The 14,202-nt window shown below is 38.3% G+C and overlaps 1 protein-coding gene across 13 annotated transcripts in view; it reads left to right on the top strand.

Annotated features, from left to right (window-relative positions):
• The window catches only part of apbb2b (amyloid beta (A4) precursor protein-binding, family B, member 2b), a 265,952-nt gene that overhangs the window by 240,328 nt on the left and 11,422 nt on the right, over nt 1-14,202 (top strand). For all 13 annotated transcript variants that reach the window (XM_043692343.1, XM_043692335.1, XM_043692372.1 and 10 more), the window contains one exon: nt 10,812-10,926. In XM_043692343.1, the coding sequence (XP_043548278.1) occupies nt 10,812-10,926 (115 nt within the window). The remainder of the gene's footprint in view (nt 1-10,811; nt 10,927-14,202) is intronic.

Below are 14,202 nucleotides of genomic sequence, written 5' to 3' on the forward strand. Positions count from 1 at the left end.
ATCAGTGGAGTTAATTTCCTCTGAACTGCCTCCAGTTCAACTACATCCCTCCTCGAGTAAGGGGACCAAATCTGTACACAATGCTTCAGGTATAGTTGCAACCATACTGCCATTAGCACTGTATTCCACTCTATAGTAATAAATACCAAGATTCCATTTGTCTTTCTTATTATCTGATGTACCTGTAGTTTTCTACAATTCATGTACGAGGACAGTCTGATTCCTCTGTACTGAAGCACTCTGAAGTGTCTCTCCATTTAGATAATAAGTTGCCTTTCTAAACTTTAGACAAAAATGACCATGTTTATCCATGTTAAACTTCATATATAAGTCACTGTGGATAGTGCTAATTACATTTTTAATGCAACCTACAAAGATCACTTGTGATTATGTCTGTTGAGTCACTCATGGAATATTTGTCAGCCCCAAATGTAACCTTAGCTTTCCATTAACTACATGTGGTATTTCTAATAGCACTGATGTTGGCAGCTTACATAAGTTTTATTTTAAATAGCATCAAGATTCTGACAGTGATTCCCATATTTCTACTTACATTTGCAAACATTAAATGATTTATATTAAGCATACACCAATACGCATAAATTTTCTTTTATCATAGAAATCTCTTGTGTATAGTAAAAGCCATTAAAATATTCAATTAATTGAAACAGATTAAATAGAATAGCAACCTCAATAACTTTTAATTGCTATTAATTTAGCAGGCACTGCAATATATATCGTGTTCTTGACCAATTAGTTTCTAGGTCAAGTCCCCAGTGATTCCAGTTCAATATAAATGTAACATTAAATGTAAAGTAATGGACATTTATGGCAGAATTGAATGCCAGTGAGACCTTGTATTATGGGCAATATATGAAGATAAAAATGTTACAGTATTGACATACAGTATTGTATGTTCTCATCCACACTTTGCCCCAGATTGCTGAAGCACAACAAGCTACCAGGAGTGTAATAGACTGTAAATTATTCCAGAGAGTAACATAAGAACATGGCTGACAGGAATAGAATCATCTGAGGACAATGAATAGTCTGGAATGTAACCTTCAGTGACCACAGTATAACATCATAGAATATTTAATTTTATACTTCTGTGGAAGCACTTGGTCTACAATTTGTGTTGAGCTGCTTGAATATGTGAATGTTATCCAAGGAGAATATTTGTATCTCAAGTTAACTCAATGAGAGGTGAGTTTGTTAAACTGAAGGATTGGTGCACCTAAACTATAACTACAGATTAAATTTGTGTTTTATATATTTTTGACTTGTCTCATTATAGGAATTTCCAAAGGAAATAATTTAGAATCACCCAGAAGATATAATAACAGTTCCTCTTAATGAGGTACCATTTGACCACAGTCATGTGAAAGACTGGCGAAAAAAACTGAAAAGACTGAAATGCAATAGGGGATAGGTTTGAATATTTAAATTTCCTTCATGTGAAGATGTTCAATTTCGGTCCAATGTCATGGTGATAATCCTGATCCCTGAGAAATGATAGTTGTTTAATAGAACAGAACTTGATTATCGCTGAACAATGACTCATTTTGTGAAAAGATTTTTGCCTATTACTCATCAAGACAATTCACAAGAAGCACTAAGTAAGGGAAAACAGCATTTATACTCCAAGGAGTGTGCATATAGATTGTTAATGGGCTCTGATTGATAGAGGCATTGCCATAGATTTTGCTTCAGTTAACGACAACTGATAGATTATCGTGTTTCAATTCAAAATAAGTGGCAACCATTCTATGGTTCACTTTACAGGGCAATTTTGACCAATCAGAATTGCCTTGCCTGACTTAAAATTTAAACAAAGCTAGGCAGTTAATTATCGGCCATCATTGACTATTGCATTCACAATTTCAGCACATCTACTAATCAAAGTCCACTTGCCAACCATTCAGCCATCTCCTGTCATATTTATATATGTTGTTTTCCCTGTAATTTATATTTCTTAAGAATTGAACTGAAGACAGATCAATGACAAAATGTCTCTTTTTTTTGTAGCAATTATATTGATTGCTGACATAATAGAAGAGTATATTCTAACATACATTTTGAAGATTTTTTTATTTAGCGGAGTTCAAATAATTTAATCGATTCCTTCTAATTTCTTGTTTAAAGTTGCAATTGAATCTCCTTATTACGAAGTTGTTTTCTATATTCAGTGGAAGCCATAGTTAAATTCACCACAGTGCTAGAGGAGCATGGGACTGCTCTGTCAATAGAGAAACAACAGGTGGTGGTTTAACTGAGGGCCACCATGCCTTGGGTGTGGTTGAGGAGTTGGAACTTTCATGGTAACCTCAGCCTGTACGGAATAAAACTCACATTGTTGTTGTCCACAAGTCAACCATGCAGCCAACTGCGCTGGCTGAATCCCGTAGAATGGAAACAATATTATGGGAGCAATGGGGCAAAGCAGCACAGAATACTTGCTGCATATATTGAAGCCACTCAGCCCCTCAAGCCATTTTTTTTTTGCTCAAGCAATCCAGCCAGTCCCCCTCCCTGGTATTTCTCACAGCTCTGCAGTTCTTTTTCCTTTCATGAACTTAACTGATTCCCTTAGGAATCAAACCACAATTTGAATCTGCTGTACCACTTTTTCAGGCAATGCATTCCAGATCATACCTTTCATTGCCTAAAACATTTTTCCTTAATGCGCCTTTGACTCTTTTGCCAGTCACACCTTTAATCCGTGTTCTTAATGTTTCCTCAACTGGGACCATAGTTTCTCAATCTGCTCAGTCTGGACCCTCATGATTTTGGTAACTTCTATCAAGCCCCTCTCAACCTTCTATGCTGAAAGGAGAATAACCTCAGCTTCTCCAATCTATCCAAATAATTGATGTACATACTTTCTGAATCTGTGGTGCTAGAATTGGACGCAGTGTTCCAGTTGAGACTAAATATCTCAAAATAGCTACTTTACTTTTGTACTCATGGGTCAGATTTTCATGTTGGAAGCAGAAGATGGGATGAATTCTGTGGTATCCCACCTCCAAGTCGAATACTGTCAGACAGGATCTTCTGGGTGCCCAGGTTCTGCTGTTAGAAGGCTCAAGTCTAAAGTGATGGAAGGTGCAGTCCACAGTGAGCATGTTAAATGGCTCTCCTCGTTTCTGAAAGACATCAGCCCTGTGTTTCTGAGCCATCCAGCAACTCCTTGGCCTCATTTCCAAATGCCTTCCCATTCCCCATATCCTCGATTTCCTGAGGCACCACCAAACATCTGTCAATGACAACTTTAAATGTATTCAGTGATGAGGCATCCACAGCCCTCTGGCATACACACTTCCATAGATTCTGTGTGTGAAATAATTTCTCCTCATCTCATCTGAAATGATCAGTCCTTATCCTGAGATTGCTCCCCTGTATTTTAGATTTCCCCAGCCAGCCAATTAAATCTCTGTGCCGACCTTATTAAAGTAATTTAACTTTCTCTAAGGCAAACTCTTGTTGGGAATATTTGTTTCTGAAACAAGAGCCTTCTGATGTTGGCCTCATCTTTTTCCAGAAAACTGTTTCATATACCAATTGTACGATGTTTAACCCCCATGGAATGAAAACTATTCTAACTAAAAAACAGAATCAAATCTTTTTCTTTTTTGTCCAGCATCTTGGTAAGTCACATCAGTTTCAATAACAGAAATATAACAGATCCATAGAAAGCATTGCTGTCTGCATTGGTGAAAATCTTTACCTCTGACCTCCTTTGAGAATGTGTTGATGTTTCGCAGATTGTGGGTGCTGTAAATGCCAAGGTTGAATGCAATGTGAATGCTTCACATCTGAGCACTTCAGCACATTAGAGACGTTTACAATAATCCCATTTATTCTGTGTAAAAATTGTTTGAAATCCAATGTGGATTTATAAGTAAAGCAAAGTAGGATGAAGGTTTTGGCTACAAACTGCAATTTTTCCCAAGCTTTCTGAGAACCTGGATGTATTACCGTTTTTTTTTGGGACAAGTAAAGACAAATCAGTTGCTAGTTGAAAGAATTTACAATGTGACAAGAAAATGGTTTAAAAAGGAAATGAAAACAGTCTTTTTTTCACAGGATTATTAAAGTACCACATTATTTGATGAATCACTAAAATTATATTTAACATGTACACTTGGGTTCAATTGAAAATGTAAAAGATAATTGGAATGCAATTTTGATCCCATAAAGATTATTATGCATACAAATTGCATTCCTTATGGGATGCTTCATTTTAACTTAATCTCTTTCCTTTACTGAGATACAAGTGCCCATTAGTACTAACTTTGTCACATGTATTCATATCCTACCAAACCTCAACATTGCAGAGCAGTTTTATTTTGTCATTATATAAGTAGATACTAGGTAGGGTGGAATATTGTTTAAACTATCAAAAATTTGTCACTTACTCTTGCATTTATATAAATATGGCTGCAAGTTGATATTCTTTTAGTTCATAGACCTTGCAGTATTGGTAAATGTTTTATTTTTAACCAGACATGTCTGTTCAGTTATGTAATTTCATTAATAGCTTTCATGTATGAAATAAGTATTTGATGTCCAGTCAAGTAATTTTACAAATGTTTGCCTTCAGTGCCAAGCTTTCAGTACTTGAAGCACATTCCAGTTGTTGCATCCCCCTGAGATTTTCTGTCCCTCAAAAATACACTGTCTTTAGTTTACCACCCTGGTATCCTGCTGGTATTTGCACTGCCTTTCATTAGAAGGATTAATGAATTGAGCAAAATCTCACCATGGCTGTCTAACAGCTTGTCTGCTATTGTACTTCTGGTATCTTTCAAAACAGGTGTTCTAATTTTATTTGCAAAGATTGATAGGCAAATTTAAACAAGTGTTGTTTCTCAGGAAGCACAGGCTTACATTTTTCCATGAGTAACATTAGGCTGAGTAACAAAACCTGTAAGCAAAATATCATCTACAGCGCACATATTACTCTGTAATAGACCCTGTAAATGTAAAACTATCTGCCACCTAATTTCTACAATTTTATTCTTTGAAGTCCCAGTTTGATAAGCAGAGCTGAATAATAACAAATGACAAACTGTAGTAGAGAAGCAGGCCATGGTGTGGAAGCATATTGCTTACGCTACATTAGGAATTTGGTGCAAGTGAGATTTCAGTGCTGGGGGGAAAGAAGATGCTGTTTTTGTTAAGATTTCCATCTCATAGCTGGTGAGTGCTATTTTGTCTCCAAACTAAGAGACTATAACTTGCTATTACTTTTCTTTAATGAACTAGTAACTAGTTAACTAATCAAATGAATGTGAATAAATAAGGTTAGATAGATAAAGGAGAATGAGATGTGCTGTAACTGCAATGCACTGCCAGATAACCGTATCTGTGGTCAGTATCTCCACCAGCTTAAGCAAGTTCCACTAAGAATTGCCGAACTAGAGTCTAAGTTGCATACATTGCGGAGGATCAAAGAGGAAGAGAGTTATCTAGACACTTGTTCAAGGGAACAGTCATGCCCCTGATGTTGAGCAGAACTTTAGATTTGATGAATGGTCAGGGACAAAGTGTAACTGCAAATCAGGCAAATGTGGAGATCTAGCACGACGTAATGGATCTCTTGACTTTGTCCAATAGGTAGGAAGTATTTGTTATCTGTGCAGTTGAGACCGAGGAGAATAATAAATGAACTGGCCTCGGCATGAGGGTACCATTCAAACAGGGAGACTGACAAGTAGTGCAGTAGTGATAGCAGACCAGATAATCATGGGGTTAGAAACCATGGCCATTTGTGTTGCCATGGTGAAGGACATCACTCTGTGGCAAGACACAAACATACAGAGGGATTGGGAGGATGTTGTGGTCCACATAGGAACAGATAACATGGTTAAATGGATGGTCTGGAAGGGTTTGTGGCTCAAACATAAAACACAAAGCCTCTAAGATAATCATCTTTGAATTGTTAACAGAGCTACATGTCAGTTGGCTTAGGGACAAACATGTGGCTGAGAGTGGTGTGGCGAGAAAGGAGTTTTGCAACATTAGGGACTCGAGGAGCTGTTTGACTGGAGTAGGTTCCACTTAAATTGGACTGCAACCAGTATCCTGTTCAATCTTAACAGGGGCTGGAGTGAGTGGTGGTTAGTAGAGGAAAAGATTTGAGTTGAGATGAGCAGAGAGGAACAGGCAATTCAGAGAATTTAACAGTAACAATACATCAGTGAGTGGGTCCCCATAAATAAGAGTGAAAACGTTAAGACTATAGAATCATTGAACCCCTACAGTATGGAAGCAGGCCACACAGCCTACCAGGTCTACACCAACCCTCCGAAGAACATCCTCCCCAGATCCTATCCCTGTAACCCTGTATTTCCCATGGCCAATCCACCGAACCTGCACATCTTTGGACTGTGGAAGAAAACTGGGGAACCTGGAGAAGACCCATGCAGACACGGGGAGAATGGGGAAAGTCCACACAGACAGTCACCCGAAGCTCAAATCAAACCTGGGTCCCTGGTGCTGTGAGGCAGCAGTTCTAACCATGGGTCACTGTGCCACCCCAAACTAAAGGTTCTTCAACCTGTAAAAAAAAAAGTTCAGTGCATTCCCAATAAGACAAATAAACTACGGACGCAAACTAATGTTCAAACCAACATTACAAAGGCACATTTACAAAATTACCACAGTTGGATTCCATGCTGTTATCACAGTTTGAAAAGACAAACAGAAAGGAAGAAGTAGCTCTTGTAGGAAAGGATGACATAAGCACAATAGTGAAAAAGTCTTGGCTTAGAAGATCAGATGAGGAGGAATAGCAAGCACCAGAAAACACTGGTCAAAATAGCTCATAGACTCCCGTGCAGCATTTATACCACTGGTTGAATACTATGCAAGAATTTATTGGAGTATATAACAGGCCATATAATAATTGAAGGAGACATTAATCTTCATGTAGATTGGACCAATCAAATTGGCAAATGTAGTCTGGAGGATGAATTCATAATGTTATCGTGATAGTTTCCAGGAGCAATATGTTATGGAGCTGGGGATGAATATGGTGTTGTGCAATAAACCACAGTTAATTAGTAATCTCATAGTAAACATTCCACTGGGGAATAGTGATCATAGTACAGGTGAATCCGATATTAAAGTTGCAAGTTACATCTGCTTCTCCCAATGAAAAGTTTTAAAGGAGGGAAGACAAAGCTGGGAAAATAAATAAACCATATGGCAATAAATAGACAGTGGGAAGCATAAACCATTCATCATGTTCAGCAAATTATGTCCTATTAAAAAGAAAATCATGAGAGATCTATTGATGTTACCCAGGAAATTTATAGCAGTATTACACCAAAAGAAAAGGTGTTATAATTCCTGTACCTTTTAAAAGTAAAGTTGCTATAGTCCTAGAAGGTCATAGTGCTGCCCTCTCATTAAAGAGAGAGAAGACTAGTGGTGGTTTACCCTGAGGGTCACCTTGCCTGAGGCAAGGGCTACAGTTGAGAAAGTGGGAGCTTCCTGGTAACCTAATCTGGTACGGGCATTAAATCCTGCTGTTGGCATCATGCAGTGCAAACCGATCGTCCAGCCAACTGAGTCAGCAAGGAATGTATGCTTTCCAAAGTACTTCGGGCATTGCAAATGTTTTATAATGTTGTGAAGAATAGTATGTCAGTCAGGGGACTGGGTATGTGTTTTAGAAATCAGAGTCAGCAAGATGTCAGTTAAAAAGGAAACGAACAATAGAATGAGAATAAAAACAGTTTGGAAGGGCTTACACAAGTATATAAGTAGCTAAACCTTATGTTGATGCCCACAGAGGCAGACACAGGTTAAGTTATCATGAGGATTGTCTTGAACAGAGACCATCACAGAATAAGTCGCAAGTGATAGAAATTAATAACCCAGCAGCTACATGAAGAAATTAAACTGAGAAAGTGAGGACTGGAGATCAGAGTCAAGAGTGTGGTGCTGGAAAAGCACAGCAGGTCAGGCAGCATCCAAGGAGCAGCAGAATCGGCATTTCATCATGAAGGGCTTATGCCCGAAATGTTGATTTGCCTGCTCCTCAGATGCTGCCTGGCCTGCTATGCTTTTCCAGCACCCACACTCTAGACAGTGAAGAAATTAAACACAATGTCAGCAAAGAGAAAATATTGAAGGAACATAATGTGGGACCAAAATGTAGCAAATCTCTAGTGCTTCATGAAAGGATTCTATTAAAGTAGCAGCAGAAATGTGGGATGTTGGGGTTATGATTTTCTAGAATTCTCTACATTCTAAACAGCCATTCAAGGTTACAAGTTAGCAAATATTATACAGCTATTGAAGAATGGAAAGAGAGAATAAAAAGAGGAAGTTTTACAAAAGGGAAAATATGCTTGACCTGTTTATTGAAGTTTTTTGGGATGTAACTAGAATTGTAAGTAGAGGAACCAGGACCTATATTATGCTTATCTTTTTAAAAGGCATTTGGTAAGGTGCCACACACAAGGTTAATACGCAAAATACGGCCTCATGGAATTGGGATAATACATTAGCATAGATAGGTTAATGGATGGGAAACAAAGAATATGGACAAATGGTGCATTTTCAAGTTGGCAGGTTGTGACAGGTAGTGTGTCATCGAGCCACCCAGAACAAACCTTTTGGTCCAAATTGTTAGTGCCGACTAGTCGTCCCATTTGCCAGCATTTGCCCCATATTTATCTAAACCTTTCCGATTCATTTACTCATCTAGTTGCTTTTTAAATGTTGCAATTGTACCTCTGGCAGCTCATTCCAAACATACACTGCCCCTCAGGTCCCTTTTAAATCTTTCCTCCTCACCTTCAACCTATGCCCTCTCCTTTTGGACGCTCTCACCCTGAGAAGAAGACCAAGACTATTCACCTTATCCATGCCTCTCATGATTTAAAAACCTCAATAAGGTCGCCCCTTAGTGTATGCTGCTAGAATAAATGCTTCAGTTTCAACTATTTTTCATGTATATTAAAGAGACAGAATAATATATTCGTGTTAGCTGAGGAAACAAATTCAGGTGGGAATGCAAGCTTTGGGGATGACCAAAGACTGCAATGAGATATGGACAGGTTAAGTGAGTAAGCAGCAAGGGACAGTTAGAGTATGATATGGAAGAGTGAGAATAGAAAGGAGAATATTGTTTAAAAGGTGTGAAACTTGTAAATATTCATGTTCAGAAAGGAAAGGGTGTACTTACACCAGGAACATACGTAATAGTCCATTCAGCACACAAGCATGATCGAAAGCTCCTTGTTTCTTGTCATTTCAATCCTCCACCTTGTTCCAGTGAAAGTGACTGCAAGCTGAAGGAACAACATTTCATCTTTTGACTTGGCACTGAGTAGTCTTCCAGACTCAACATTGAGTTCAACAATGGTTAGCATTGCTGCCTCACAGCGTCAGGGACCCAGGTTCGATTTCAGCCTCTGGCGACTGTCTGTATGCAGTTTGCACATTCTCCCGGTGTCTGCGTGGGTTTCCTCCGGGTGCTCCAGTTTCCTCCCACAATCCAAAGATACGCAAGTTAGGTGAATTGGCCATGCTAAATTGCCCATTGTGTTCAGGGATGTGTGTGTTCGGTGCATTTGTCGGGGGTAAATGTAGAGTAATAGGATAGGGGAATGGGTCTGGGTGGGTTAGTCTTCGGTGTGGACTTGTTGGGCTAAATGGCCTGTTTCCACATTGAAGGGGTTCTTTGATTCTAATTTCAGATCATAAACCCTGTCTCCATCTTGTTTTTCCTTTCCTAGTTTTCTCTTATTTTATTTGTTTCTTAATTTCATCCCTTCAAGTTGCATTCAGATTGGCCTATAGTCTCTGGAATTTATAAGACTGAGATATATAAGACTCTGAAAAGGATCGACAGGGCAGGCATGGAGAGGTTGATTTGCCCTGGCTAGGAATCAAGACTGTGGCAGCTCAGTCTCGGGATAAAGGGGCCAGTCAGTTAGGACTGTCAATCTTAGGAATTCTCTGCCCCAGTTGTGTGGGGCAGGTGAGAAATGGAGTTGAAGCCAATAATTGGGTGTGATCGTGCTGAATGGTACAACCAGCTACAGGTTATATGATTGTCTCCTGTGCTGACCCCTCGTTATACATAAAACACATTTAGTACATGAACTTCAGGTGGTTTCTTATCCCCTGAACTCCGAGACTGAAATTCTATATTATATGCACTAGTAAATGTAAGTTTATAATGTAGGTCATTACCTTAGAAATGATTGCCTTTATTGATGTGCCTTTTCAGGATGCTGTTAAGTGGCAATAGGTTTTGAATTTGAATGATTACTGCCAGGTGTCAGAGAAAAAAATCACACCCATTTGCATGAAATACTGTATTAAACTAAATATCTGCAAAGTACACAATCTGTCTGGTTTATAATTTGTTGCTCCATGGACCATAAATTACTGTTGGAAATATTGCAAAGGAAGACTTGATGCATTCTAACGCGATTTCTCTCTGCAATTTTAATGGATTGATGCATCTGCCAAAATAGGAAAGTTATGCAAGCACATTACGCATTAGCCACAGATACTGTCATCAGTTACTTCCAAGCATGTGTTGTTTCAAAATTGTTTTGTTACTTTTACTATACATCAATGAAAGTTAATAAGGACCTAATGTTTTTCTGATGATACAAGTGACACTGTTATTTGTGTGTGATGCCTTAATATTGACAATAGAACATACTGCTTCTCCGTCAACAAATGAGAAAAGGTTTGTCAACCTCAGTGTTATTTAAGTGGCGCATGAGGCAATTTTGATAAATAATTGCAGCTAATGTCTCACATTCTTATTTGCGCAGGGATTTTGCCTATGTCGCAAGAGATAAAGACACACGAATCCTAAAATGTCATGTGTTCCGATGTGATACACCAGCAAAAGCCATTGCAACAAGTCTTCACGAAATCTGCTCCAAGGTGAGAGCAAATTTCCATCAGCTCTGAACCCTCCTATGCGAATGGATTCACTCACCTTGAGTGTTGTTCACAACATTTAGCATTTCTGGGTATTTTATAAAGTCTGTCTTTACAGTTATAATCCAGGCACATCATTTACCAGAAGCACCTCCAGCCACCATCCATCTCGCTGCCATAAAGACAAAACTGAACAGTATTTGTTGAAATAATTGGGCATTTGCGTTTTGTTTTCTGATACCTGTGGCAGTACTTCCCAAATGTCATCCAACTGTAACTCTGTTTTGAGGCATGTAAATGGATGTGATGGAGAAGTGAGAACTGCAAAGGTAAGGGAGGACACCTGTGAGAAGAAAGAGGTCCTGTGTAAATGGGGACCTGCCGGTTAAGTCAGTCAGAGCTCCAACAGTGGCCATTTCTGCCTTGGAGCTCGTGGCCCCATAAATTCAGCTTGTGGCGCATTTGTTAACTTTTGTGGGAAGCCATGGCCTAGAGGGTAAGGTATAATCTTTTAAACAAGTCATTTGCATCAGCAAAGATGTAGGGTTGGAGAGGGTAGGTGAAGAGGAGTTGGAGATATGTTCACATACCCCAGTATAGAGGATAAATCACAAACCTGGTAAATTAAGAGAGCAGAAAGTCTAAAGATTAGCATCAGGTCGAAGGCATTGGTGTTGCAATGCTGATAGAATGGCATGGATGTATGGACTGCAGTTATACTAGAACTGTAGCTATGATGTAACTAAGTTTGGCGAAATCACCACACTTCAGTGGTTCTACCAAGGACAACTTTGGATTTCTGATTTTTTTAGGAAGAGTTTCAACCCTGTTAAAGAAAGAAAGAATAAACAAACAAACATTGCCCATTCCGTTATTCTTAAAATGGTATACAGTATTCCCAAATACTAATGCTGAGTTTCCACAGAAAGTGTTGAGTAAGAGATCCAACCTGACTACAACAAATCAGGATCTGAATCTTTTGAGGCATCATTCATATCATTTTAAGTGGAGGTTGATGGCTTAACATTGTGAACAGAGTTTATGTACCGTGAATACTGACAACAATCTGTGATGTCTTTATGCAAAGTTAATTGTGAAATCAAAATAGAAATTTTACATTCATTGTATAATCAAATTAATAACTTGGTGCATGAAGGACATGCACCATGAAGGACATGCACCATGAAGGACATGCACCATGAAGGACATGCACCAATGCTATTCTGCTTTGACATTTAACACTGTTCTTAAATATTCTAAAATATTCTTTATCCAAGATTCTGCAGTTTAGTGACCCTGATATTTCGAATAGTTCATTTCCACAAAACGTTACAGATGAGTTGGTAATGTTTCCTTACTCTTACTGTTATTTATGACTTCTGAGGCCCTACTACTTCTCTAATCAATCTAAAAAAAAGGCACTTGAATCTTTTTGATGCCTAATTGACTTTGGAAATTATGATGAAAGATTTAAAAAAAAACTTAGCTTCTTTTCCTTTCACTAACCGACTGGAATGAACCTCCCCATCAGGCTCTCCCGGCCTGATGCCTGCAAACTTTCTCTAGGTCCTCTCTTTTCTCCATAAGCTGACCTCTCTAAGATCGGTTTGTCCATGCTACACAACTGCTTGTACAAACCTGTTCTTGCCAAACTATTGACCACTCAGATTCCCTTCCTGACCTCCTCCCGCCTCCATTAGCTGAGATTGTTAGCAGTTGCCTCTCATTTCCTCCATCCCTTCAAATCTGCTGTTTTCGCCAATCCCCAATTCTCTTCTCACTCGTGCTCTGTTGACTCTATAGTGCCTGAATTCAATTCATTAAATATATCTGAAATTAAAAGCTAAAGTTACCAGTTTCTCATGGAAACATTTGGAAAGAAATCTCTGATACTTACTCAGTTTGACCTTCACATGACTCCAAATCCACATGAATGTGACTGTTGACTGTCTTTTAGATAGCCTTGCCAGCCACTGTTATATTCACAGTATATCACCGTGGCCTTCTCAGGGATATTTGGAGATGAGTAATAAATTGTGACCTAGCCAGTAATGCTTCAATTGCATCAGATATTTGCTTTAGAAAAAAGGATAGTTCTATTCCACACCTTCTCTCTGTTACTCTCTCTCACTGTGTCTCTCCCCTTCAACTTCACGCACTGCTACAAGCCTTTATCCATGTTTTTATTTCGTTTTTAGACTTCACTACTCAAAATCTTCCTTGACTGGTCTCCAGCAAGCACATTTCATAAACTTAATTCTTCCAAATCTTTGCTTCCTCCTTTATTCTAATTTATACTGATCACCCATCAGCTGTGTGTTTGATTACTTCTATTGGCTTTCAGTCTGACAAAACCTCAATTTTTAAGAATCTCAACTTTGTTTTCAAATTTCTCTGTGGCCTCATCCCTCAGTATTTCTGTAACCGCTTCCAGCTTTGTAACCCTCGGAGATATCTGTGCTGCACGAACTGCAACCCCAAAATTAATCGCTTCAACTGTCTTGACCCTAAATTCTGGAATTTCTGATCTATAACTCCCTGCCCTTTGACTCTTTCAAAGTGCTCCTTAAAATCTAATCTGTTGACCAGCATTTAATTACCTGGTTTAATATTTCCTGGCTTGACTTAAATTGTGTTCAATGATAACTTCTGGGAAGCTCCTTGGGATATTTTGCTACCTCAAAGATTTTATGTAAATATAAGTTGTTTTAAATGACAGTCTGACAGAATGTAAATTGGTATAATAAGCATGTTTTTGTGATGATGGTTTAAAACATTTTAGTTCTCTGTTTTAATTATTTGTTAACGTATGATATTTCTTTTAAGAATGATTAAGTATTAAAACCAGCAAAGCAATTTGAGAATGTAAAAAATTCAAATAGATGACAAATCAACCTTGTACAACAGTGAATAGCTTGTCCGGACATGTTGATTATGTCAGGAAAAATTATTATTATACCATTGTTGTTTCTTCCACCGCTAAGTAGAGACTCTGTCTGAAACATACTGTACTTGTTAGAACACAGTATCAAAGTGAGGGTCTGTTAATTGGCATGGTCTGTTCAATGTTCTTGTTTGTGTTTAGCAGGTCTGAACATAAATGGTATTTTGCACTTTTGGAATTAGCATTTTCCAATGTTGATGTTTTACTTATGATTTATATAATGTACAACTAAACATTATTTCCACCTGAAATTCAGAATGACTATAAGGCAAAAACTCGGTACCATGTATTCTAATTTATTATGCAAGTCAGAGAAGGTAACCTGGATTTTTCAC

The sequence above is a fragment of the Chiloscyllium plagiosum genome, chromosome 1 (assembly GCF_004010195.1).
Source record: "Chiloscyllium plagiosum isolate BGI_BamShark_2017 chromosome 1, ASM401019v2, whole genome shotgun sequence".
Taxonomy (NCBI): domain Eukaryota; kingdom Metazoa; phylum Chordata; class Chondrichthyes; order Orectolobiformes; family Hemiscylliidae; genus Chiloscyllium; species Chiloscyllium plagiosum.